The sequence below is a fragment of the Dendrobates tinctorius genome, unplaced genomic scaffold (assembly GCF_039654945.1).
Source record: "Dendrobates tinctorius isolate UK_male_01 unplaced genomic scaffold, ASM3965494v1 ptg000524l, whole genome shotgun sequence".
Taxonomy (NCBI): Eukaryota; Metazoa; Chordata; class Amphibia; order Anura; family Dendrobatidae; genus Dendrobates; species Dendrobates tinctorius.
The window spans coordinates 121440-148315 of record NW_027362183.1 but is presented as its reverse complement, the minus strand read 5'-3'; the positions used below and the strand labels follow the sequence as shown (position 1 = coordinate 148315).

Sequence of the window (26876 nt, the reverse complement as noted above, 5' to 3'; positions counted from 1 at the left end):
TTCACAAAAGGCTACATGAGCTTAATTTACACACTTACGAGAAAGCCCTCAAAAAACTCAAAATGAAATATTAATCGGCATGGAAATAAATCTGGGGAATTATTGGCTAAACAGGTGAAAATACGTGCAGCAAAATCCCGTATCCCATATTTAAACGGCCCCAATAAGGGAAAAATAATAGACTCTCAGAGAATCGCAAACGAATTTGCCGACTATTATGAATCCTTATACAATTTAAAAGGAGATAATCAAACCCACCAACCAAGTGATGCAGAAATAGGGAGATTCTTAGATTCAATAATCTTACCCACGCTATCACCCACACAGATAGAAAAATTATCCCAGGAATTCACAATATTGGAAATTCATAGAGCTATTGATACTTTGAAGCTACATAAGGCCCCTGGACCAGATGGAATCCCAAACAACTATTATGTAAAATATAAAAATCTGATCTCTCCTTACTTGGCGAGAGTATTCAAAGAAGCCACCAAGAATGGTGCCTTTCCAGCAGAAATGCTGAAGGCTCATATTATCACCCTACCCAAACCAGGAAAGGATCCAAATACCCCGGCAAACTTTCGACCAATTTCGCTTTTGAACACGGACATCAAACTATTTGCTAAAGTTCTATCCTTGAGACTTCTAGACATCCTTCCCGAGTTGATCCACTGGGATCAGGTTGGATTTGTCAAAAATAGACAAACCAGTGATGGAACCAGACGCCTTATAGATCTGATTGCTGAGGTGGAGGGGAGTCGGGCGCCTTCTCTGCTCCTGTCATTGGATGCGGAGAAGGCGTTTGACAGAATCCACTGGGGATTTATGGAAAGGACGCTTAGATGTTTTGGATTCAGGGGACCCATTCTGTCTTCCATCATGGCTCTATACTCTGGGCCTTCAGCCCAGGTATATGCAAATGGGTATTTGTCTCCTGGGTTTACTATCACAAACGGAACGAGGCAGGGGTGTCCTCTCTCCCCTTTGATATTTGTCTTATTGATGGAACCATTCGCCCAGGCTATAAGATTGGAGAAAGAAATCTCCGGGGTCAAAGTGGGTACTATGGAAAATAAGATAGGACTATTTGCTGACGACGTTATATTATGTGTCACGAATCCTGAGGTCTCCCTGCCCCACATATTTAGACTTATTACCCAATTCGGGAAAGTTAGCTATTACAAAATTAATTTAAGTAAATGTTTAATCCTTGACATGGGTATCCCACAGACCACAAAGCAGAAACTAATGGAACAATATCCTTTGACATGGAGAGCTGACTCAATTCCATACTTAGGGATTCAATTAACCTACCCAATCAAAAATCTGGGGAAAACAAATTATACACGTTTACTGCAGAATATCCATAAGGAGTTGCAATCATTCTCCAAAGCAATGATTTCCTGGTTGGGCCGGATTTCAGTGGTAAAAATGATGGTTTTACCTCAAATTTTATATTATTTTCGCAACTTGCCTGTCCAAGTCCCACTGCACACACTACAAAAAATCCAGTCTGCTTTAATGAATTACATATGGAACCGACGGAAAGCGAGAGGATCAGCGAAATTCTTGTATTTGCCAATAAGAAGGGGGGGGCTGGGTTGCCCATGTGTACGAGCATATTATCAGGCTACGCTGATAGATCAACTAAGATGTTGGTGGGATGGAAACTCTACAAAGGCTTGGGTAAAACTAGAAGCGCAAATAGTGGGGAATCCCTCTATGGCATCTCAGACTGGCCAAAAAGGTGCAATTGCCAAGTCACCCTACGATACGAGCAGGAGCAAACACCTGGTTAATGCAGACGATTGGACACAAATTACTCCCTACAAGAGTACACAAGCTTCCTATGAATGTAGTGGGTAACTTGATCCAAAATTTGGATTTGGGAGATTGGATCGCAAAGGGACTATTAAAAGTTGGAGATATTATGAGTAACTCGGTCCTTAGACCGTTTAGTGATCTAGTTAGAATGTTTGGGGTACATCAGAGGGATTTTTATAAATACCTCCAAATTAGACACCTGTTAACAAGTATTAAAACAGATCACCAGGATTTGGTCTCACCATATGAAAACGTCTTTGAAGTCAACAAAGATACAAAAGGGGGAATATCTAGGGCGTATGAGGTCTTGAATGACGTGGGCGGTTCGCACTCCCTACCATTTGTGGAGAAATGGGAAATTGATTTAAAAAACACATTTTCGGGAAGAACAATGGGATTACTCTTTTCAAATACACAAAAAAAAAGTCCCATTGTATTAATCATTTGGAGATATCAAGAAAAATTTTATATAGATGGTATTATACGCCAACGCGTTTACAGAAAATGTATCCTCACTTATCAGACGGGTGCTGGAGGTGTAATAAACAGCCAGGCTCGTTGCTGCACATTTGGTGGGAGTGCGAGCTGATTCAGCCTGTATGTCTAAGCTCGATGCTGGGCTATGGTGTGGAGATGGGGCCCGAAACTGCATTGCTGTCCATAGGCCTGGAAGATATGGACCATAACGATGCATTAATAACTGTACAATTTTTGACTCTGGTTAGAGGATGTATTGCGAGCAAATGGAAAACTTCGCAGGTTCCTACTGTTCAAGAAATAAGGGCCAAGAAGCAACATAATTGTAGTATGGAAAAGATGATAGCAGTCAGCAATAATAAAGGGTATAAGTTTGAAGTTACTTGGGGAAAATGGCTGGAGTACTCGGATTCTAGGCGAGATTAGGTCAAGGGGCATGTAGGAGTTCAAGCTGTCTGGTGTAGAGAGGGAGGCTCAATCATTGGGGTTTCAATGTTGTATAATGATTGTTACATTTTGAAACCTGAACCAGAAAAGAGATAATTGCTTACTATTATTATTAAAGATAACAGACTGGAAGACTGTATAAACGATTGTAACTGCCCATGATCTGTATGTTTGTTTTCTATTTTTGTTGTTAAACTTCAATAAAAATTATGGTTTCAAAAAAAAAAAAAAAACAGGATCTTCAGGTGTCAAAGAAAACGCCCAATCCTGGGGATCGCCGCGCAGCAAGGAGATGACAATTTTAACCTGCTGCGCAGAGCTCCCCGATGAGTTAGGTTTCAAGGCAAGAAATAGTTTACAATTATTCTTAAAATTCAAAAATTTAGACCGATCCCCAGAAAACACATCAGGAGTAGGGATTTTGGGTTCAACAGCATGTGAATGAGCAAGATAGGCAGAAATTCCTCGCAATTCAGCAGCGAGCTGCTCCACACGATCAGACAATTGCTTAATCTCCATTAAGGAAAAAATCCTCCTACGACCCCAGAGAAAAAGAGGAAAAAATGCATATATAAAAAATAAATTTGACACTTTTTGTCTTCCTGCTCTTGAGAACCCTAGAATCTGCAGTATGGCTGGTGATTCTGTTATGAATGAGTCACCGAGGAGGAAAAACAAAAACAAGCTGAGCCACAGAAAACCAGAGAGGTTGGTAACTAGCGGTTTGCAGACCCCTGATCCTATCCACACAACTAGCAGTAGCCGTGGAGTGTACCTACGATGATCCTAGACGCCTCGTCACAGCCGGAGAACTAAATAAACCTAAAGCAAGAAAAGGGGAAATCTAAACTGCCCCAGAGCAGACCCCAAAGCAATAGACAGCCCCCAAACATGTATTGTCGGTGAGACAATTTGAAAACAAAAACACAGATAGAAAAATAGGCTGAGCAAACAATGGGGCCCACACTAACTAGAAAGGACAGGAAAGGAAAGATGCTGTCTGCAATCACGCACAAAACCCTGCCAAAAAATGTCCAACACTTTCTGATAACAAAAACCCTGAAGTCACTAAACTTTAATTCCCTATATCAGCACTCTGGTATATTCTGAAGACAGAGCAAAAAGAGACCAATCTGATCAGGGACAAAAAGCAAACTGGCATAAACAGAGACATAAGAATGGAAATTCAGCACAGCCCCAGCAGGGGCTGGCTGACCACAAAAACTGAGTAAACAAGACCAAATCTCATGTGAAAAAATAGCAGAGCACACTTAGCTTGAGAAGGCAGGAACAGAACTGGAAACCAGAACCTCCGGGCAGGAAAAAAATCACCAGCACAAAATTAGGGAGTCGGCTGTCTTAAATCCAGTCAGACTCCTGATGTCCACTCACAGTCCTCCTCCTCTGGTGGCAGGTCTCTGCCATTTAGATCTGCTTCATTACCTATTGTTACCACTAGTGGGAGCCCGGATGGAGAACTCACGACTCCTCTGTCAACACATCCAGCTCCACCACTCTCACCAAAAGCCAGAGTTAAACCTGAAAATGAGTTCACAACAGCAGCCCCTCACTGACAGGCACAGTAGACTCCTGTGGTGTCACGTCCCCAGCCGCAGCCCCTCACTGACTGGCACAGTAGTCTCCCGTGGTGTCACATCCCCAGCCGCAGCCCCTCACTGACAGGCACAGTAGTCTCCTGTGGTGTCACGTCCTCAGCCCCTCACTGACGGGGACAGTAGTCTCCTGTCGTGTCACGTCCTCAGCCCCTCACTGACGGGCACAGTAGTCTCCTGTGGTGTCACATCCCCAGCCGCAGCCCCTCACTGACGGGCACAGTAGTATCCTGTGGTGTCACGTCCCCAGCCGCAGCCCCTCACTAACGGGCACAGTAGTCTCCTGTGCTGTCACGTCCTTAGCCGCAGCCCTCACTGACGGGCACAGTAGTCTCCTGTGGTGTCACGTCCTCAGCCCCTCACTGACGGGGACAGTAGTCTCCTGTCGTGTCACGTCCTCAGCCCCTCACTGACGGGCACAGTAGGATCCTGTGGTGTCACGTCCCCAGCCGCAGCCCCTCACTAACGGGCACAGTAGTCTCCTGTGCTGTCACGTCCTTAGCCGCAGCCCTCACTGACGGTCACAGTAGTCTCCTGTGGTGTCACGTCCGCAGCCCCTTACTGACGGGCACAGTAGTCTCCTGTGGTGTCACGTCCCCAGCCCCTCACTAACGGGCACAGTAGTCTCCTGTGCTCTCACGTCCCCAGCTGCAGCCCCTCACTGACAGGCACAGTAGTCTCCTGTGGGGTCATGTCCACAGCCGCAGCCCCTCACTGACGGGCACAGTAGTCTCCTGTGGCGTCACATTCCCAGCCGCAGCCCCTCACTGACGGGCACAGTAGTCTCCTGTGGTGTCACATCCCCAGCCCCTCACTAACGGGCACAGTAGTCTCCTGTGCTGTCACGTCCCCAGCCGCAGCCCCTCACTGACGGGCACAGTAGTATCCTGTGGTGTCACATCCCCAGCCGCAGCCCCTCACTGACGGGCACAGTAGTCTCCTGTGGTGTCACGTCCCCAGCCGCAGCCCCTCACTAACGGGCACAGTAGTCTCCTGTGCTCTCACGTCCCCAGCTGCAGCCCCTCACTGACGGGCACAGTAGTCTCCTGTGGTGTCACGTCCCCAGCTGCAGCCCCTCACTGACGGGCACAGTAGTCTCCTGTGCTCTCACGTCCCCAGCTGCAGCCCCTCACTGACGGGCACAGTAGTCTCCTGTGGTGTCACATCCCCAGCCCCTCACTAACGGGCACAGTAGTCTCCTGTGGGGGGCATGTCCCCGATCGCAGCGCTCACCTGTCAGGTTCAGTTCTTGCATTCCTCCGTTTCGCTCCTGGATCCCGTTCAGCAGCCAGTGAAATCCTTGTGCCCCAATTTTCGGGTTTCCCGACAGATCGAGCGCGGTCAGAGAGGAGCAGACAGGGAGACATCTGCAGAGAGAGCGTCAGTCAGAGAGGAGCAGACAGGGAGACATCTGCAGAGAGAGCGTCAGTCAGAGAGGAGCAGACAGGGAGACATCTGCAGAGAGAGCGTCAGTCAGAGAGGAGCAGACAGGGAGACATCTGCAGAGAGAGCGTCAGTCAGAGAGGAGCAGACAGGGAGACATCTGCAGAGAGAGCGTCAGTCAGAGAGGAGCAGACAGGGAGACATCTGCAGAGAGAGTGTCAGTCAGAGAGGAGCAGACAGGGAGACATCTGCAGAGAGCGTCAGTCAGAGAGGAGCAGACAGGGAGACATCTGCAGAGAGAGTGTCAGAGAGGAGCAGACGGGGAGATTTGTACAGACAGAGCCGGTCAGAGAGGAGCAGACGGTAAGACATCTGCAGAGAGAGCGTCAATCAGAGAGGAGCAGACAGGGAGACATCTGCAGAGAGAGTGTCAGAGAGGAGCAGACGGGGAGACATCTGTAGAGAGAGCGCCGGTCAGAGAGGAGCAGACGGGGAGACATCTGTAGAGAGAGCGCCGGTCAGAGAGGAGCAGACGGGAAGACATCTGCAGAGAGCGCGTCAGTCAGAGAAGAGCAGACGGGGAGACATCTGCACAGAGAGCGTCAGTCAGAGAGGAGCAGACGGGGAGACATCTGCACAGAGAGCACTGGTGTCATTACGTTTCCCCGACAGTCCCGATGACAGGAGACCACTGACTTACCTGGCCAGGTCTCGCACAAAGTCATCGTTCAGGTGGTTACAAGAGAGTGTCAGGTGGGACAAGACGCAGCCGTCCTGCAGGAAAAGAGCGGAGGGAGTCAGTGGCCGGCGTAGATCAGAGTGTAGGGGCGGACTGGGGGCGCAGATCACGGTGGGTCTAGGACGGATCATAGTGGGGGGCACGGATCACGGTGGGGGGGGGGTGTGCGGATCACGGTGGGGGGGCGCGGATCACGGTGGGGGGGGGGTGTGGATCACGGTGGGGGGCGCAGATCACGGTGGGTCTAGGACGGATCATAGTGGGGGGCACGGATCACGGTGGGGGGGGTGTGCGGATCACGGTGGGGGGCGCGGATCACGGTGGGGGGTGTGGATCACGGTGGGGGGTGTGGATCACGGTGGGGGGGGTGTGGATCACGGTGGGGGGCGCAGATCACGGTGGGGGGGTGTGGATCACGGTGGGGGGGTGCGGATCACGGTGGGGGGGTGCGGATCACGGTGGGGGGCTGTGCTCACCTGAGCAAGGTATCTTATCAGCGGCTCTGTGATCAGAACGTCAGCCGTGACCACCGCACCAAGCTCCAGGCGGGAGACTGTTTCGTGTGGGAGGGTCTTCAGCACAAGCTCCACCCCTATTGATCCCAGTGGATTGTGGGAAAGAGAGAGGGTCTTCAAATGAACCGCACCTGATGAAGAATACAAGATGTGATGGAACAGTCGGAAGTCACCAGAGAAAGGACTGAGCAGCAGATGGAGACCAAGAGGAGAGGACGCAGCTGCAGGACGGCCATGTGCAGGACCTCAGCGGTGAGGTTCAGCGCCCACATCACACAGGAAAGAGCCACCGACTGTACCCTCACCCCGACCCTGAAACATACGGCGTTCCTGCTGCGCCCCCGATATACAATGACAGGCCCAGAGCGGGGTCCGCCGGTGTCAGAATCGAACCTCGGAAGGTGTCGGCCAGGAGGAGGCGGTACTGCTGCAGGAACTTGGCGGACAGCTGGCAGGCCTGCAGGCGCAGGGACCTGAGGACCGGGCAGTGGAGCAGAAGCGATGCCAGGGGCTGTGATAACCCATCGCCCAGCGGGTTCATGCTCAAGTCCAACTCCTCAAGGTTCTAGGAGAGCAGACAGGACATGGTTAACAAAGGCTCACCACCATCACCCACCGCCATAGTCTCACCTGCAGGGCGCTGTATTCCGGCGTGCCTGGGGCTGGCACCAGCCTCCTGATGCCCTCATGTGTCAGCCGGTTACAGGACAGGTTGAGGTGGGTAAGGTGGGGCATCGTTACCAGCATGGACAGCAGCTCCTCAACTTCAGCGTCCCCCAAGAGGTTTCCACAGAGATGCAGCTGGCGCAGAGAGCTCTGCAGCTTCAAGGCGCGGAGCAGTGGGCAGAGGTGGCGTCCTGTAAGGGCCAGGTGGCAGAGCGACATGGAAGAACCACCGTCCTGCTGCTCCAGAGCCTTATGTACCAGAAGATTCTCCTCTACAAGAAGAGACGCAGGTTAGAGGCCGCCACCCGGGATATCAGCGGGGAGCAGGATGCAAGACTTACCCACAGCCAGGCTCTGACAGGCCTTCTTATAGCGGTCAGTGAGAGGCGGCAGGTCCCAGGAGTGCACCTCGGCCACCACCTGCGGAGATCAGGGCGAGAAGTGTCACCAACCACCACACTGGAGCCACCACTCATGTCCGCAGCGCTGCTCTCCTCACTGCTCCCCTCGTCACACCGCACTCTTCACCGCTCCCCTCCTAATTGCACCGCTGCCCTCCTCACACCACTCCCCTCGTCATACTACACCACTACCCTCCTTGTCATACCACACAGCTATCCTCCTCAATGCACCGTACTCCTCCCTGCTCACCTCCTCCTTGTACCGCACGGCTGCTTTCCTCACCTCACCCCTCCCTGCATGCCTCCTCACTGGACCGCAGTCCTCTCCGCTCCCCCCCTTGTTGAACCGCTGCCCTCCTCACACCACTCCCCTCATCATACTGCACCACTCCCCTGCTAATCGCACCGCACTCCTCACCTCCTAATCGCACCGCTCCCCTCCTAATCGCACTGCCCTCCTCTCCGCTCCCTCCTAATTGCACCACACTCCTCCTCTCGTCACACCGCACTCCTCACCTCCTAATCGCACCGCTCCCCTCCTAATCGCACTGCACTCTTCACCACTCCCCTCCTAATTGCACCGCTGCCCTCCTCACACCACTCCCCTCGTCATACTGCACCACTACCCTCCTTGTCATACCAGCTATCCTCCTCACTGCACCTCACCCCTCCCTGCATGCCTCCTCACTGTACCACAGTCCTCTCCGCTCCCCTCCTTGTTGCACCGCTGCCCTCCTCACACCACTCCCCTCGTCATACTGCAACACTCCCCTCCTAATCGCACTGCACTCCTCTCCGATCCCCTCCTAATTGCACCACACTCCTCACTGCTCCCCTCGTCACACCGCACTCCTCACTGCTCCCCTCCTTGTTGCACTGCTGCCCTCCTCACACCACTCCCCTCGTCATACTGCACCACTACCCTCCTTGTCATACCACACAGCTATCCTCCTCACTGCACCGCACTCCTCCCTGCTCGCCTCCTCCTTGTACCGCACGACTGCTTTCCTCACCTCACTGGACCGCAGTCCTCTCCGCTCCCCTCCTTGTTGCACCGCTGCCCTCCTCACACCACTCCCCTCGTCATACTACACCGCTCCCCTGCTAATAGCACCACACTCCTCACCTCCTAATCGCACTGCACTCCTCTCCGCTCCCCTCCTAATTGCACCACACTCCTCACTGCTCCCCTCGTCACACCGCAGTCCTCTTCGCTCCCCTCCTTGTTGCACTGCTGCCCTCCTCACACCACTCCCCTCGTCATACTGCACCACTCCCCTCCTAATCGCACTGCACTCCTCTCCGCTCCCCTCCTAATTGCACCGCACTCCTCACCGCTCCCCTCCTTGTTGCACTGCTGCCCTCCTCACACCACTCCCCTCGTCATACTGCACCACTCCCCTCCTAATCGCACTGCACTCCTCTCCGCTCCCCTCCTAATTGCACCACACTCCTCACTGCTCCCCTCGTCACACCGCACTCCTCACCGCTCCCCTCCTTGTTGCACTGCTGCCCTCCTCACACCACTCCCCTCGTCATACTGCACCACTCCCCTCCTAATCGCACTGCACTCCTCTCCGCTCCCCTCCTAATTGCACCACACTCCTCACTGCTCCCCTCGTCACACCGCACTCCTCACCGCTCCCCTCCTTGTTGCACTGCTGCCCTCCTCACACCACTCCCCTCGTCATACTGCACCACTCCCCTCCTAATCGCACTGCACTCCTCTCCGCTCCCCTCCTAATTGCACCACACTCCTCACTGCTCCCCTCGTCACACCGCACTCCTCACCGCTCCCCTCCTTGTTGCACTGCTGCCCTCCTCACACCACTCCCCTCGTCATACTGCACCACTCCCCTCCTAATCGCACTGCACTCCTCTCCGCTCCCCTCCTAATTGCACCACACTCCTCACTGCTCCCCTCGTCACACCGCACTCCTCACCGCTCCCCTCCTTGTTGCACTGCTGCCCTCCTCACACCACTCCCCTCGTCATACTGCACCACTCCCCTCCTAATCGCACTGCACTCCTCTCCGCTCCCCTCCTAATTGCACCACACTCCTCACTGCTCCCCTCGTCACACCGCACTCCTCACCGCTCCCCTCCTTGTTGCACTGCTGCCCTCCTCACACCACTCCCCTCGTCATACTACACCGCTCCCCTGCTAATAGCACCGCACTCCTCACCTCCTAATCGCACTGCACTCCTCTCCGCTCCCCTCCTAATTGCACCACACTCCTCACTGCTCCCCTCGTCACACCGCAGTCCTCTTCGCTCCCCTCCTTGTTGCACTGCTGCCCTCCTCACACCACTCCCCTCGTCATACTGCACCACTCCCCTCCTAATCGCACCACTCCCCTCCTAATCGCACTGCACTCCTCTCCGCTCCCCTAATTGCACCACACTCCTCACTGCTCCCCTCGTCACACCGCACTCCTCACCGCTCCCCTCCTTGTTGCACTGCTGCCCTCCTCACACCACTCCCCTCGTCATACTGCACCACTCCCCTCCTAATCGCACTGCACTCCTCTCCGCTCCCCTCCTAATTGCACCACACTCCTCACTGCTCCCCTCGTCACACCGCACTCCTCACCGCTCCCCTCCTTGTTGCACTGCTGCCCTCCTCACACCACTCCCCTCGTCATACTGCACCACTATCCTCCTTGTCATACCACACAGCTATCCTCCTCACTGCACCGCACTCCTCCCTGCTCGCCTCCTCCTTGTACCGCACGACTGCTTTCCTCACCTCACTGGACCGCAGTCCTCTCCGCTCCCCTCCTTGTTGCACCGCTGCCCTCCTCACACCACTCTCCTCGTCATACTGCACCGCTCCCCTGCTAATAGCAACGCACTCCTCACCTCCTAATCGCACTGCACTCCTCTCCGCTCCCCTCCTAATTGCACCACACTCCTCACTGCTCCCCTCGTCACACCGCAGTCCTTTCTGCTCCCCTCCTTGTTGCACTGCTGCCCTCCTCACACCACTCCCCTCGTCATACTGCACCACTCTCCTCCTTGTCGTACCGCACAGCTATCCTCCTCACCGCTCCACTGTGCTCCTCGCCGTAGCAGTCCCCTCCTCATCGCAGCGCACCGCACTACTCACCTCCTCATTGCTCTGCAGCACATGGAGGATGGGGTCCTGGGCGGCCAGCAGGGCCCCTTCCTTCTTCAGCGTCAGGCGAGGCAGCAGGCCACAGCTCTGGTAGTAGCGCTGCGAGGCCTGCTCCGCCAACCATGACACCTCCGGTGTGGCTCCATCACTGAAACACCAGGATGTTGAGGGTTAGAATACATCGGTCACTCTTCTACACTCATTGTCCACCTCTGATCTAAGTCAGAGAATGGAAACATGGCTCTATGCTCTTAAAACCTCTTCAACTATTTCTGCACATAGCTGAGGGCTTGTTACAATGTATCAGTGCAGACCGGTGTACACAGAAGCACAGAGCCATCTCCTGATAGCTTTCCCACATGAAACATTGTAACGGCCCTTCAGCTGTGTGAGCAATTAATTTTCCGTTCACTGATTGCAAGCAGACATTGCAACAACTGCAGAAACAAGTGACTGAGGAGTTGTCAGACCCCTGTGTGTCCTACCTGTGAGGGACCGGGATGAGGAAGACGTCACCCTGAACTCGGACCCGCACCCTGATTGGTGGAGGCAAAGAGGGGTTCACAGTCGCAGAGGGGGGCTAGGAAAAAACAAAAACATCCAGGGCATCGCTGTCACACAAGACATGCTGGGGTCACGGCTGAACGCCGGGGTCAGACTGGCAGCCGCCGCCGGCACACAGTGCGCTACTATGTCCGGAAATCCTGAGAATCCAGCGAGTGACAATCGGGAAAGTTCAGCTCCCTAGGGCATGAGCAGCACTGACCGGCGGTGGTCAAAAAGCAGCCAAACCAGTGCCGGCAGCTGAACCGTCATCTCCAGGAGCCGCCGGAAGGAGGATGGAGGCTACGTGGGCCTCACCTACGTGATACCTCCAGATATCGGAGGGTATAGGATATGTATGGAGGATCACAGTGTGGTGGTCGGGGATATCGGCGGCTCACAGTGTGGTGGTCGGGGATATCGGCGGCTCACAGTGTGGTGGTCGGGGATATCGGCGGGACACAGTGTGGTGGTCGGGGATATCGGCGGGACACAGTGTGGTGGTCGGGGATATCGGCGGGACACAGTGTGGTGGTCGGGGATATCGGCGGGACACAGTGTGGTGGTCGGGGATATCGGCGGGACACAGTGTGGTGGTCGGGGATATCGGCGGGAAACAGTGTGGTGGTCGGGGATATCGGCGGGAAACAGTGTGGTGGTCGGGGATATCGGCGGGACACAGTGTGGTGGTCGGGGATATCGGCGGGACACAGTGTGGTGGTCGGGGATATCGGCGGGACACAGTGTGGTGGTCGGGGATATCGGCGGGACACAGTGTGGTGGTCGGGGATATCGGCGGGACACAGTGTGGTGGTCGGGGATATCGGCGGGACACAGTGTGGTGGTCGGGGATATCGGCGGGACACAGTGTGGTGGACGGGGATATCGGCAGGTCACAGTGTGGTGGACGGGGATATCGTCACGTGATGGTGTGGGGATTGGGGATATCGGCAGGTGACAGTCTGGTGGTTGGAGACATCGGCAGATGACGGTGTGGGGATTGGGGACATCGGCAGGTGACGGTGTGGGGATTGGGGACATCGGCAGGTGACGGTGTGGGGATTGGGGACATCGGCAGGTGACGGTGTGGGGATTGGGGACATCGGCAGGTGACGGTGTGGGGATTGGGGACATCGGCAGGTGACGGTGTGGGGATTGGGGACATCGGCAGGTGACGGTGTGGGGATTGGGGACATCGGCAGGTGACGGTGTGGGGATTGGGGACATCGGCAGGTGACGGTGTGGGGATTGGGGACATCGGCAGGTGACGGTGTGGGGATTGGGGACATCGGCAGGTGACGGTGTGGGGATTGGGGACATCGGCAGGTGACGGTGTGGGGATTGGGGACATCGGCAGGTGACGGTGTGGGGATTGGGGACATCGGCAGGTGACGGTGTGGGGATTGGGGACATCGGCAGGTGACGGTGTGGGGATTGGGGACATCGGCAGGTGACGGTGTGGGGATTGGGGACATCGGCAGGTGACGGTGTGGGGATTGGGGACATCGGCAGGTGACGGTGTGGGGATTGGGGACATCGGCAGGTGACGGTGTGGGGATTGGGGACATCGGCAGGTGACGGTGTGGGGATTGGGGACATCGGCAGGTGACGGTGTGGGGATTGGGGACATCGGCAGGTGACGGTGTGGGGATTGGGGACAGCGGCAGGAGACGGTCTAGTTGTTGGGGATAGTGGCAGGTGATGGTCTAGAGGTTTGGGACATCGGCAGGTGACAGTCTGGTGGTTGGGGATATTGGCAGATGATAGTGTGGGGATTGGGGACATCGGCAGGTGACTGTGTGGGGATTGGGGACATCGGAAGGTGACTGTGTGGGGATTGGGGACATCGGAAGGTGATGGTGCGGGGATTGGGGAAATTGGCAGGTGATGGTCTAGTGCTTGGGGATAGTGGCAGGTGATGGTCTAGAGGTTTGCGACATCGGCAGGTGATGGTCTAAAGGTTTGGGACATCGGCAGGTGACAGTCTGGTGGTTGGGGATATTGGCAGATGATAGTGTGGGGATTGGGGATGTCGGCAGGTGACGGTGTGGTGGTCCGGGCCATCAGCAGGTGACGGTCCTGTTCACATTGTGATACAGGATCACTGCTCATTCCCAGGATTATACCTCTCACATCACTGTACCCCCACCCTCTGTGCACATGGTGACCCACCTGAGCAGAGCCCAGCACAGCTCTGCTTCCACTGTCCTCTGTTGTGCTGTGTGATCTCGCGGAGTCCACAATGCGGGGGATGGAGAAATTCTGCCCGCTGCTCTTCGTGCGCCCCACTACAGCCCTGTCCACAATCTGGGTCAGCTTAGTCTGGCGAGAGCGTTTCCGGACAAGAGAAAGTGGCCCCGGTTTGTCCCTCCGAGGGGTGGCTTCCTCCTCTTCACTGTACTCCTCAGTCTCTGGCACCTCCAGGACGTCTGGCGATTGGCGACTTCTCTTCCTGGAGCGCGAGTCCATCATTAAATCATCTTCTAGCCAATCATCTTCCAGGTAATGGTGTGCGGGGACCAGCGCCCCTGTGGGAGCCAGGTCCTCGGGGGCGGTCTTAGGCTGTGCTAAGCTCTGACTCAGGAAGCGGGACTTTGCACTGCCCAGGCCCTGCATGGCTTTCTGATAGGCGTCTACCCCACCTTTGGAAAGATCGGACCCTGCGGTTGTCTCCTTGGTGGTGTCTGAATCGGAGGACGACCTCGGAGGTCCATGTCGTGGCCTCTTCTTCACCGGCCTCAGCGGGTTCATAAGCTGCTCAGGCTCCTCTGTGTGCAGAGCCTCCAGGTGGACGTCGGCGCTGGAGTGGAGCGGAGGGGAGTGATGTGTAGTGAAGTCCTCGTCCTCCTGGCCAGACAGTCGTGGGCTCCTGGCCTCTCTGCGCTCCGGACGACTTCTCACATTAGCAGAGTTTTTCCACTGACCCCCCGAGGAGAGTGCTGGGCTCACGAAGAGCGGCTCCGACTGCTCCGCATCAAACAGTGCGCTGTCCTGAAGCTCCGGTGCCGACCGAGGAGCGGTGAACACAACTGCAAGAATACAAGGAGACGGGTCACGCGGGGCGCAGCGCGGCCATAGAGACGGGTCACGCGGGGCGCGCAGCGCGGCCATAGAGACGGGTCACGCGGGGCGCGCAGCGCGGCCATAGAGACGGGTCACGCGGGGCGCGCAGCGCGGCCATAGAGACGGGTCACGCGGGGCGCGCAGCGCGGCCATAGAGACGGGTCACGCGGGGCGCGCAGCGCGGCCATAGAGACGGGTCACGCGGGGCGCGCAGCGCGGCCATAGAGACGGGTCACGCGGGGCGCGCAGCGCGGCCATAGAGACGGGTCACGCGGGGCGCGCAGCGCGGCCATAGAGACGGGTCACGCGGGGCGCGCAGCGCGGCCATAGAGACGGGTCACGCGGGGCGCGCAGCGCGGCCATAGAGACGGGTCACGCGGGGCGCGCAGCGCGGCCATAGAGACGGGTCACGCGGGGCGCGCAGCGCGGCCATAGAGACGGGTCACGCGGGGCGCGCAGCGCGGCCATAGAGACGGGTCACGCGGGGCGCGCAGCGCGGCCATAGAGACGGGTCACGCGGGGCGCGCAGCGCGGCCATAGAGACGGGTCACGCGGGGCGCGCAGCGCGGCCATAGAGACGGGTCACGCGGGGCGCGCAGCGCGGCCATAGAGACGGGTCACGCGGGGCGCGCAGCGCGGCCATAGAGACGGGTCACGCGGGGCGCGCAGCGCGGCCATAGAGACGGGTCACGCGGGGCGCGCAGCGCGGCCATAGAGACGGGTCACGCGGGGCGCGCAGCGAGGCCATAGAGACGGGTCACGCGGGGCGCGCAGCGAGGCCATAGCCACGGGTCGCGCAGCGAGGCCATAGCCACGGGTCGCGCAGCGAGGCCATAGCCACGGGTCGCGCAGCGAGGCCATAGCCACGGGTCGCGCAGCGAGGCCATAGCCACGGGTCGCGCAGCGAGGCCATAGCCACGGGTCGCGCAGCGAGGCCATAGCCACGGGTCGCGCAGCGAGGCCATAGCCACGGGTCGCGCAGCGAGGCCATAGCCACGGGTCGCGCAGCGAGGCCATAGCCACGGGTCGCGCAGCGAGGCCATAGCCACGGGTCGCGCAGCGAGGCCATAGCCACGGGTCGCGCAGCGAGGCCATAGCCACGGGTCGCGCAGCGAGGCCATAGCCACGGGTCGCGCAGCGAGGCCATAGCCACGGGTCGCGCAGCGAGGCCATAGCCACGGGTCGCGCAGCGAGGCCATAGCCACGGGTCGCGCAGCGAGGCCATAGCCACGGGTCGCGCAGCGAGGCCATAGCCACGGGTCGCGCAGCGAGGCCATAGCCACGGGTCGCGCAGCGAGGCCATAGCCACGGGTCGCGCAGCGAGGCCATAGCCACGGGTCGCGCAGCGAGGCCATAGCCACGGGTCGCGCAGCGAGGCCATAGCCACGGGTCGCGCAGCGAGGCCATAGCCACGGGTCGCGCAGCGAGGCCATAGCCACGGGTCGCGCAGCGAGGCCATAGCCACGGGTCGCGCAGCGAGGCCATAGCCACGGGTCGCGCAGCGAGGCCATAGCCACGGGTCGCGCAGCGAGGCCATAGCCACGGGTCGCGCAGCGAGGCCATAGCCACGGGTCGCGCAGCGAGGCCATAGCCACGGGTCGCGCAGCGAGGCCATAGCCACGGGTCGCGCAGCGAGGCCATAGCCACGGGTCGCGCAGCGAGGCCATAGCCACGGGTCGCGCAGCGAGGCCATAGCCACGGGTCGCGCAGCGAGGCCATAGCCACGGGTCGCGCAGCGAGGCCATAGCCACGGGTCGCGCAGCGAGGCCATAGCCACGGGTCGCGCAGCGAGGCCATAGCCACGGGTCGCGCAGCGAGGCCATAGCCACGGGTCGCGCAGCGAGGCCATAGCCACGGGTCGCGCAGCGAGGCCATAGCCACGGGTCGCGCAGCGAGGCCATAGCCACGGGTCGCGCAGCGAGGCCATAGCCACGGGTCGCGCAGCGAGGCCATAGCCACGGGTCGCGCAGCGAGGCCATAGCCACGGGTCGCGCAGCGAGGCCATAGCCACGGGTCGCGCAGCGAGGCCATAGCCACGGGTCGCGCAGCGAGGCCATAGCCACGGGTCGCGCAGCGAGGCCATAGCCACGGGTCGCGCAGCGAGGCCATAGCCACGGGTCGCGCAGCGAGGCCATAGCCACGGGTCGCGCAGCGAGGCCATAGCCACGGGTCGCGCAGCGAGGCCATAGCCACGGGTCGCGCAGCGAGGCCATAGCCACGGGTCGCGCAGCGAGGCCATAGCCACGGGTCGCGCAGCGAGGCCATAGCCACGGGTCGCGCAGCGAGGCCATAGCCACGGGTCGCGCAGCGAGGCCATAGCCACGGGTCACGCCGGGCGCAGCGAGGCCATAGCCACGGGTCACGCCGGGCGCAGCGAGGCCATAGCCACGGGTCACGCCGGGCGCAGCGAGGCCATATACAGTGGTGATAGAAGTGTTTGAGCCAATGTCAAATGTTGCAATTTTTTCCACCTACACAGAATGGAGGAGTCGGTAATTTCTATTGTAGGTGACTTCACCTGTGAGAGACAGAATCTAAAAATAAAATCCATAAAATCACATAGCAGGATTTTTACATAATTAATTATGATTTTATTGCATGAAATAAGTATTTGATCAGTGACCAACCAGCAAGATTTCTGCTCTCACAGACCTGCTAGTTTTCTGTAAGAAGCCTCCTACTCTGCACTCATTACCTGTATTAATTGCAGCTGTCCACACATTCAATCACACTCCAACCTCTCTACCATGGCCAAGACCAAAGAGCTGACTAAGGACACCAGGGATAGAATTGTAGACCTGCACAAGACTGGGATAGGCTACAGGACAATAGACAAGCAGCTAGGTGAGAAGGCAACAACTGTTGGCACAATTGTTATAAAATGGAAGGAAAAAAAAAGATGAATGTCAATTTTCCTCAGTCTCCATGCAAAATCTCACCTCGTGGGGTGAGGATGATTCTCAGAAAGGTCAGGAATCAGCCCAGAAGTACACGGGAGGGCCCAGTCAATGACCTGAAGAGAGCTGGGACCACAGCCTCAAATATTACTGTTAGTAATACACTATACGGTCATGGATTAATATTCTGCAGGGCACACAAGGTCCCCCTGCTCACATCAGGACATGTCCAGGACCGTTTGTAGTTTACCAATGACCATCTGGATGATCCAGAGGAGACATGGCAGAAGGCCATGTGGTCAGAGACCAAAAGAGAACTTTTTAGTTATCAAGGCCACACGCCGTGTTTAAAGGAAGAAGAATAGTACAAAACCTAGAACACCATCCCAACAGTGAATCATGGTGGGGAAACATCATACTTTGGGGGTGTTTTTCTGCAAAAGGAACAGGACGACTGCACCGTATTGAAGGGAGGATGGATGGGGTCATGTATCATGAGATTTTGGTCAACAACATCCTTCCCTCAGTAACAGCATTGAAGATGCGTCGTGGCTGGGTCTTCCAGCATGACAATGACCCGAAACACATGGCCAGGGCAACTAGGGAGAGGCACCATAACGCAAAAGAAAGTCTTTGTAGGGAGCTGAAACTCAATGTTGCCCAGAGAGAGCCACGAAACCTTAAAGATCTGGAGAAGATCTGTATGGGGGAGGGGGAGAAGATCTGTATGGGGGAGGGGGCCAAAATCCCTGCTGCAGTGTGTGCACACCTGGTGAAGAACCACAGGAAACGTCCGACCTCTGCAATTACAAAGGTTTCTGCACCAAATATTAAAGTTCTCTTTTTTCAGTTTTTTTTTAGTTTCAATCTCTCACAGGTGAAGACTATGATCAAAATGATAGATCTCTCCATTCTTGTAGGAGCAAATCAGCAGCGTATCAAACACTTATTTTCCCCAGTGTATACCCTAATCCTGCCCCTCCTCTCACTCCACCCACTCAATATGCGCCCCCACTCCCCCACCTACCTCCCTTCCCATCCCCTCTCCCTGCCCCCACCTCTCACCCGCCTCACCCCACCTCCCTCCCCATCCCCTCTCCCTGCCCGCATCTCTCAGCCACCCACACACCCCTCACCCCACCACTCTCCCCTCTCCCTTTCCGCACCTCTCACCCCGCCCCCACACCCCTCTCACCTCACCCCCATCCTCACTCTACCCACACAATAGGCACCCCCACTCCCCGCCCCCACCTCCCTCCCATCCCCTCTCCCTGCCCCCACCTCTCACCTGCCTCACCCCACCCCCTCTCCCTGCCCCGCCTCTCACCCTCTCCCCCACCTCCCTCCCTCCCCATCCCCTCTCCCCCCACCACCTCCCTCCCCATCCCCTCTCCCCCCCACCACCACCCTCCCCATCCCCTCCCCCACCTCCCTCCCTCCCCCACCTCCCCCCCTCCCCCACCTCCCCCCCATCCCCTCTCCCCCACCTCCCTCCCTCCCCCACCTCATCCCCTCTCCCCCACCTCCCTCCCTCCCCATCCCCTCTCCCCCACCTCCCTCCCTCCCCATCCCCTCTCCCCCACCTCCCTCCCCATCCCCTCTCCCCCACGTCTCACCCTGCCTCACCCCACCTCCCTCCCCATCCCCTCTCCGCACCTCTCACCCCACCCCCCTTCCCCTCACCCAGGCCGCACCTCCCACCCCGCCTCCACACGCAGCTTGTTACCCCACCCCCACCTCTCACCCGGCTTATCCAGAGCGTCACGCAGCATCTTCTCGGTCTCCTTACAGTCCCGCCGCGTCTCGTGATCCAGGTGCTTCCCGTACATGTGGATCCATTCCTGCAGGCTGCTGAGAGGGGCCGCTCCCTGTGGGGGGACATGATGAAGATCAGCCTGACATTTTGGGAGTCTCCCCCATGAACGGAGGTCTGGGCACACACCTTGGTGGTCTTCTGGGTGACGGATGCCCCTCTATTAATCAACAGCTGTGCGACATGGAAGTTCCCGCTGGACAGAGCATCATGGAGGGGGGTGATCCCTTCACATAACGGACCCCCCGGATCATTAATGTTGGCTCCTCTCTCTAACAGGAGCTGGACAATATCTGGGGACGACACAATAATCAGACCTGGGAGGAGGATTCGCCAGGAGGGCGGGGCGCACAGTAAGGGGAGGTGCCAGATGGATGTGATAGGCAGATGAGAAAGCAGAGGACGCGCACTCCGGCCGGGGGTCTCACCCAAATGTCCATGGTTGCAGGCTTCATGAAGTGGGGTCCAGCCGCAGTAATCTCGGGGGTTCAGGGGGTGGCCCTAGAATAAAGGATGCATGGGTAATACCATAATGCCCCCAGGTCCACATGGAGTGAGGGGTGGTCCTCACTCACCTTCTCCAGCAGGCTCTGCACCATCTTGGCGTTCCCCTCAATACAGGCGCGATGCAGAACTGTCTCCCCCTTCTCGTTGCGGCGATTCCACTAATGAAAGATAGCAAGGGTTAATGGCCTCAACGTGGAGCGTCCACACCTTGCTGGTCCCAGGAGCTTGCACTCACCCGGGTGGCCCTCCTCCGCCCCGGCATAGACTTCTCGTAGCCCTCCAGCTCGTCATCTTCTGGAAGTCACAAGAGGCGCAGTCAGAAACGGAAGAGATGGAGGACAAAACGCCGCACCGATACCCACCGCTCTGGGACAGCTCTAGCTCGCTTTCCTGCAGGGGCTCGCTGTTCTCCATGTCCTCGTCCTCGCTGCTCTCCTCGGCGTCACCGCTGCACAGGTCATGTAACTGCGCCTCTGTGTCCCCAACGTCAGGGGCCCCCCACTTCTGCTGCACAGCCAGGAGCTGACGCAGAACTTTCCTCTGGAACGGAGAAGGAAGGATTGGGGTTATCGAGGAGAGACTCCGAGAGGCGCCACTGTACCCCGGCCGCCCATCTGTAGCCTGATCACCTCTGGTAACGATGGGCCGGGTGTTCCTGGGGTTGGACACCTGCTGCAGAGGGTCTTCGGGGATTTGGGAACTAGATGCCCCATCAACACCAACACAAATGTGGCAGCGGCAGTGCGGCTCATGTGGTGGCACGCCCCATTGGTGTGCGACTCCTCATTAATGGCGACACTGGCATCAGACCGTAATGCTGCCAGAAGGTACCCAGATTAGAGAGGCGGGCGTAAAACAGGCGCAGCAGCAGGGCTGAACTCTCCGAGACAGATTAATAAAGAAGGGGAGAGGCCAGGTTCCTTCTCGCTCGGTCTTGACACTTTCAAAGACAGAGAACCTTTTCAAAACCAGTAGCAGCCGTCTGTGGGTAACACCTAGCCAAACCTCTGAGGAAGAGGTCTAGTGATGTACTGCACCAAATGCGTCAGACTCTGCCCACAACCATCTTCATCAATGACCTGACACTTACTACACAGCTCCAGAACCAATCTTACTACACAGCTCCAGAACCAATCTCACTACACAGCTCCAGAACCAAGCCAAAAACAGATATACAGAACCTTACTACACAGCTCCAGAACCAAGCCAAAAACAGATATACAGAACCTTACTACACAGCTCCAGAACCAAGCCGAAAACAGATATACAAAACCTTACTACACAGATCCAGAACAAACCTTACTACAAGGATCCAGAACCAATCTTACTACACAGCTCCAGAACCAAGCCAAAAACAGATATACAGAACCTTACTACACAGCTCCAGAACCAAGCCAAAACATAGATCCAGAACAAACCTTACTGCACAGCTCCAGAACCAAGCCAAAAACAGATATACAGAACCTTACTACACAGCTCCAGAACCAAGCCAAAACATAGATCCAGAACAAACCTTACTGCACAGCTCCAGAACCAAGCCAAAAACAGATACAGAACCTTACTACACAGCTCCAGAACCAAGCCAAAACATAGATCCAGAACAAACCTTACTGCACAGCTCCAGAACCAAGCCGAAAACAGATATACAGAACCTTACTACACAGATCCAGAACAAACCTTACTACAAGGATCCAGAACCAATCTTACTACACAGCTCCAGAACCAAGCCAAAAACAGATATACAGAACCTTACTATACAGCTCCAGAACCAAGCCAAAACATAGATCCAGAATAAACCTTACTACACAGCTCCAGAACCAAGCCAAAAACAGATATACAGAACAAACCTTACTGCACAGCTCCAGAACCAAGCCAAAAACAGATATACAGAACCTTACTGCACAGATCCAGAACCAAGCTAAAACATAGATCCAGAACAAACCTTACTGCACAGCTCCAGAACCAAGCCAAAAACAGATATACAGAACACCTTACTACACAGCTCCAGAACCAAGCCAAAAACAGTTATACAGAACCTTACTACACAGCTCCAGAACCAAGCCAAAAGCAGATATACAGAACCTTACTACACAGCTCCAGAACCAATCTTACTGCACAGAACCAGAACCAAGCCAAAACATAGATCCAGAACAAACCTTACTGCACAGCTCCAGAATCAAGCCAAAAACAGATATGCAGAACCTTACTACACAGCTCCAGAACCCATCTTACTGCACAGATCCAAAACCAAGCCAAAAACAGATAAACAGAACCTTACTACACAGCTCCAGAACCAAGCCAAAAACAGATATACAGAACCTTACTACACAGCTCCAGAACCAATCTTACTGCACAGAACCAGAACCAAGCCAAAACATAGATCCAGAACAAACCTTACTGCACAGCTCCAGAATCAAGCCAAAATCAGATATACAGAACCTTACTACACAGCTCCAGAACCAAGCCAAAACATAGATCCAGAACAAACCTTACTGCACAGCTCCAGAATCAAGCCAAAAACAGATATACAGAACCTTACTACACAGCTCCAGAACCAAGCCAAAAACAGATATACAGAACCTTACTACACAGCTCCAGAACCAATCTTACTGCACAGAACCAGAACCAAGCCAAAACATAGATCCAGAACAAACCTTACTGCACAGCTCCAGAATCAAGCCAAAATCAGATATACAGAACCTTACTACACAGCTCCAGAACAAACCTTACTGCACAGCTCCAGAATCAAGCCAAAAACAGATATACAGAACCTTACTACACAGCTCCAGAATCAAGCCAAAAACAGATATGCAGAACCTTACTACACAGCTCCAGAACCCATCTTACTGCACAGATCCAGAACCAAGCCAAAAACAGATAAACAGAACCTTACTACACAGCTCCAGAACCAATCTTACTACACAGCTCCAGAACCAATCTTACTACACAGCTCCAGAACCAAGCCAAAAACAGATAAACAGAACCTTACTACACAGCTCCAGAACCAATCTTACTACACAGCTCCAGAACCAATCTTACTACACAGCTCCAGAACCAAGCCAAAAACAGATATACAGAACCTTACTACACAGCTCCAGAACCAAGCCAAAACATAGATCCAGAACAAACCTTACTGCACAGCTCCAGAATCAAGCCAAAAACAGATATACAGAACCTTACTACACAGCTCCAGAACCAAGCCAAAACATAGATCCAGAACAAACCTTACTGCACAGCTCCAGAATCAAGCCAAAATCAGATATACAGAACCTTACTACACAGCTCCAGAATCAAGCCAAAAACAGATATGCAGAACCTTACTACACAGCTCCAGAACCCATCTTACTGCACAGATCCAGAACCAAGCCAAAAACAGATAAACAGAACCTTACTACACAGCTCCAGAACCAATCTTACTACACAGCTCCAGAACCAAGCCAAAAACAGATAAACAGAACCTTACTACACAGCTCCAGAACCAATCTTACTACACAGCTCCAGAACCAAGCCAAAAACAGATATACAGAACCTTACTACACAGCTCCAGAACCAAGCCAAAACATAGATCCAGAACAAACCTTACTGCACAGCTCCAGAATCAAGCCAAAAACAGATATACAGAACCTTACTACACAGCTCCAGAACCAAGCCAAAACATAGATCCAGAACAAACCTTACTGCACAGCTCCAGAATCAAGCCAAAATCAGATATACAGAACCTTACTACACAGCTCCAGAATCAAGCCAAAAACAGATATGCAGAACCTTACTACACAGCTCCAGAACCCATCTTACTGCACAGATCCAGAACCAAGCCAAAAACAGATAAACAGAACCTTACTACACAGCTCCAGAACCAATCTTACTACACAGCTCCAGAACCAAGCCAAAAACAGATAAACAGAACCTTACTACACAGCTCCAGAACCAATCTTACTACACAGCTCCAGAACCAAGCCAAAAACAGATATACAGAACCTTACTACACAGCTCCAGAACCAAGCCAAAACATAGATCCAGAACAAACCTTACTGCACAGCTCCAGAATCAAGCCAAAAACAGATATACAGAACCTTACTACACAGCTCCAGAACCAAGCCAAAACATAGATCCAGAACAAACCTTACTGCACAGCTCCAGAATCAAGCCAAAATCAGATATACAGAACCTTACTACACAGCTCCAGAATCAAGCCAAAAACAGATATGCAGAACCTTACTACACAGCTCCAGAACCCATCTTACTGCACAGATCCAGAACCAAGCCAAAAACAGATAAACAGAACCTTACTACACAGCTCCAGAACCAATCTTACTACACAGCTCCAGAACCAAGCCAAAAACAGATAAACAGAACCTTACTACACAGCTCCAGAACCAATCTTACTACACAGCTCCAGAACCAAGCCAAAAACAGATATACAGAACCTTACTACACAGCTCCAGAACCAAGCCAAAACATAGATCCAGAACAAACCTTACTGCACAGCTCCAGAATCAAGCCAAAAACAGATATACAGAACCTTACTACACAGCTCCAGAACCAAGCCAAAACATAGATCCAGAACAAACCTTACTGCACAGCTCCAGAATCAAGCCAAAATCAGATATACAGAACCTTACTACACAGCTCCAGAATCAAGCCAAAAACAGATATGCAGAACCTTACTACACAGCTCCAGAACCCATCTTACTGCACAGATCCAGAACCAAGCCAAAAACAGATAAACAGAACCTTACTACACAGCTCCAGAACCAATCTTACTACACAGCTCCAGAACCAAGCAAAAAACAGATATACAGAACCTTACTACACAGCTCCAGAACCAAGCCAAAACATAGATCCAGAACAAACCTTACTGCACAGCTCCAGAATCAAGCCAAAAACAGATATACAGAACCTTACTACACAGCTCCAGAACCAAGCCAAAACATAGATCCAGAACAAACCTTACTGCACAGCTCCAGAATCAAGCCAAAAACAGATATACAGAACCTTACTACACAGCTCCAGAACCCAGCCAAAAACAGATATACAGAACCTTACTACACAGTTCGAGAACATTACTACACAGATCCAGAGAAACTTTACTACACAGATCCAGACTAAACGTTACTACACAGATCCAGAACAATCCTTACTACATAACCAGAAAAACCTTACTGCACAGATCCAGACCAAACCTTACTACACAGAATCAGGACAAACCTTACTGTGCGGATCCAGAACTAAGCCAAAAACATAGATCCAGATATACCTTACTACACAGATTCAGAACAAAGCCAAAAACAGATACAGAACCAGTTTTACAACAAAGATCCAAAATCAACCTTGCTACAAAAATATAGAGTTCATTATAAGAAAAAAAAAAAAACCATCAGCTCATCAAAAAAAAATAATCACAGAATAACCATGGATAAAGAGGGCATCCGACGCTTTGATCTTTGGGACCGATATCCACGAGGAGGCAGAGAGACTAAAAGGAGGAATGTCATCCAGAACAAGAACTTATGCGACCCTAGATACCTTCTATTCAGCTAGGGCAGGAGGCGCTGCCATGCTTCGCTTTTCCTCATCATTTGTCTTCCTGAAGCTCCTGAATACTCTTCTGAGTTTACCACCTTACAGTTACCGATCTTTTATTCATACTTTTTAGCTTTGATGGTCAGTTTTCTTCCAGGTGTGCATTTGTCCAATGGGCACCAGCTTTTTCCCACCTGCGCTAGCAAATCTATGCATGCTGCGGTGGGAGGGAAGGTTCATTCACGTGGGTCATTAAACCCATCAGATGAGGGGAGCGGCAGAAAGCTTCAGCCACCCGAGAAGCATGGAACCCTGCGGCTAAATGCACGCCACGCTACGGGTGTCATCACCGGTATTTCTCATGTACTTGTACACTTTTTACAAGTTTTAATATTATTGTGACATTTTGTTCCTTGTGTTTTGCAGTGTTTCCCATGTCAGTTTTGTATCTATAATGAAGCGCGAGTCTTTCACTCCCGTAACGTCAGTTCCAGGACATGAAATGCACATTTATTTCCCAGGATTTTTCATTTATTAATGAGAAGTGTGGTTTGAAGCGTGGAAGTGTTACATCTCCCTGTTTTCCTTTGGGATTTTTAACCCTTATATTTTTACGCAGTTTTGAATAAACTTTGAAATTTTATCAATTCCGATGCTGGACAACATCCATCTGTTTAGTCACATAGACCCACAACTGACTTGCCTACATACAGCGAGTTCCAGAAATCTTTTTCCACTGACAAAAAAATCTTTGTGATTTCAGCTCTGAAGGCTGCTATTTTACAATTGAAGTGGAGACGTCCTAAGGTCTGGAGGCCATGGCTGTCACCACCGCTGGTCTCCTCTGGTGTGAGGTTCTGCAGCAATGATGGCCTGAAGTCTGGAGGCCACGGATATCACCATTGCTGGTCTCCTCTGGTGTGAGACTCTGCAGCAATAATGGCCTGATGTCTAGAGGCCATGGATGTCACCATCGCTGGTCTCCTCTGGTGTGAGGCTTTGCAGCAATGATGTCCTGAAGTCTGGAGGCTATGGCTGTCACCATCGCTGGTCTCCTACGGTGTGAGGCTTTCCAGCAATGACAGCCTGAAGTCTGGAGGCCATTGCTGTCACCATCGCTGGTCTCCTCTGGTGTGAGGCTTTGCAGCAATGATATCCTGAGGTCTGGAGGCCATGGATGTCACCATCGCTGGTCTCCTCTAGTGTGAGGCTTTGCAGCAATGATGTCCTGAAGTCTAGAGGCCATGGATGTCACCATCGCTGGTCTCCTCTGGTGTGAGGCTTTGCAGCAATGATGTCCTGAAGTCTGGAGGCCATGGATGTCACCATCGCTGGTCTCCTCTAGTG

General features: G+C 54.2%; 1 protein-coding gene across 4 annotated transcripts in view; it reads right to left on the bottom strand.

Moving 5' to 3' along the window:
• Positions 1–26876, bottom strand: part of TONSL (tonsoku like, DNA repair protein) — a 90480-nt gene that overhangs the window by 13267 nt on the left and 50337 nt on the right. Inside the window, exons 11-25 of one of the 4 annotated variants that reach the window (XM_073565052.1) lie at positions 20369–20546; positions 20242–20300; positions 20075–20164; positions 19928–20000; positions 19629–19792; positions 19431–19554; positions 13899–14755; positions 11669–11763; positions 11175–11331; positions 8006–8084; positions 7629–7936; positions 7392–7563; positions 6960–7129; positions 6445–6518; positions 5595–5728 (exon numbers count right to left, since the gene is read on the bottom strand). In XM_073565052.1, coding sequence (XP_073421153.1) covers positions 5595–5728; positions 6445–6518; positions 6960–7129; positions 7392–7563; positions 7629–7936; positions 8006–8084; positions 11175–11331; positions 11669–11763; positions 13899–14755; positions 19431–19554; positions 19629–19792; positions 19928–20000; positions 20075–20164; positions 20242–20300; positions 20369–20546 — 2734 coding nt within the window. Of the gene's footprint in view, positions 1–5594; positions 5729–5907; positions 6035–6065; positions 6161–6444; positions 6519–6959; positions 7130–7391; positions 7564–7628; positions 7937–8005; positions 8085–11174; positions 11332–11668; positions 11764–13898; positions 14756–19430; positions 19555–19628; positions 19793–19927; positions 20001–20074; positions 20165–20241; positions 20301–20368; positions 20547–26876 lie in introns of those variants that run through there. The other 3 variants (XM_073565053.1, XM_073565054.1, XM_073565055.1) reach the window with 3 other exon arrangements.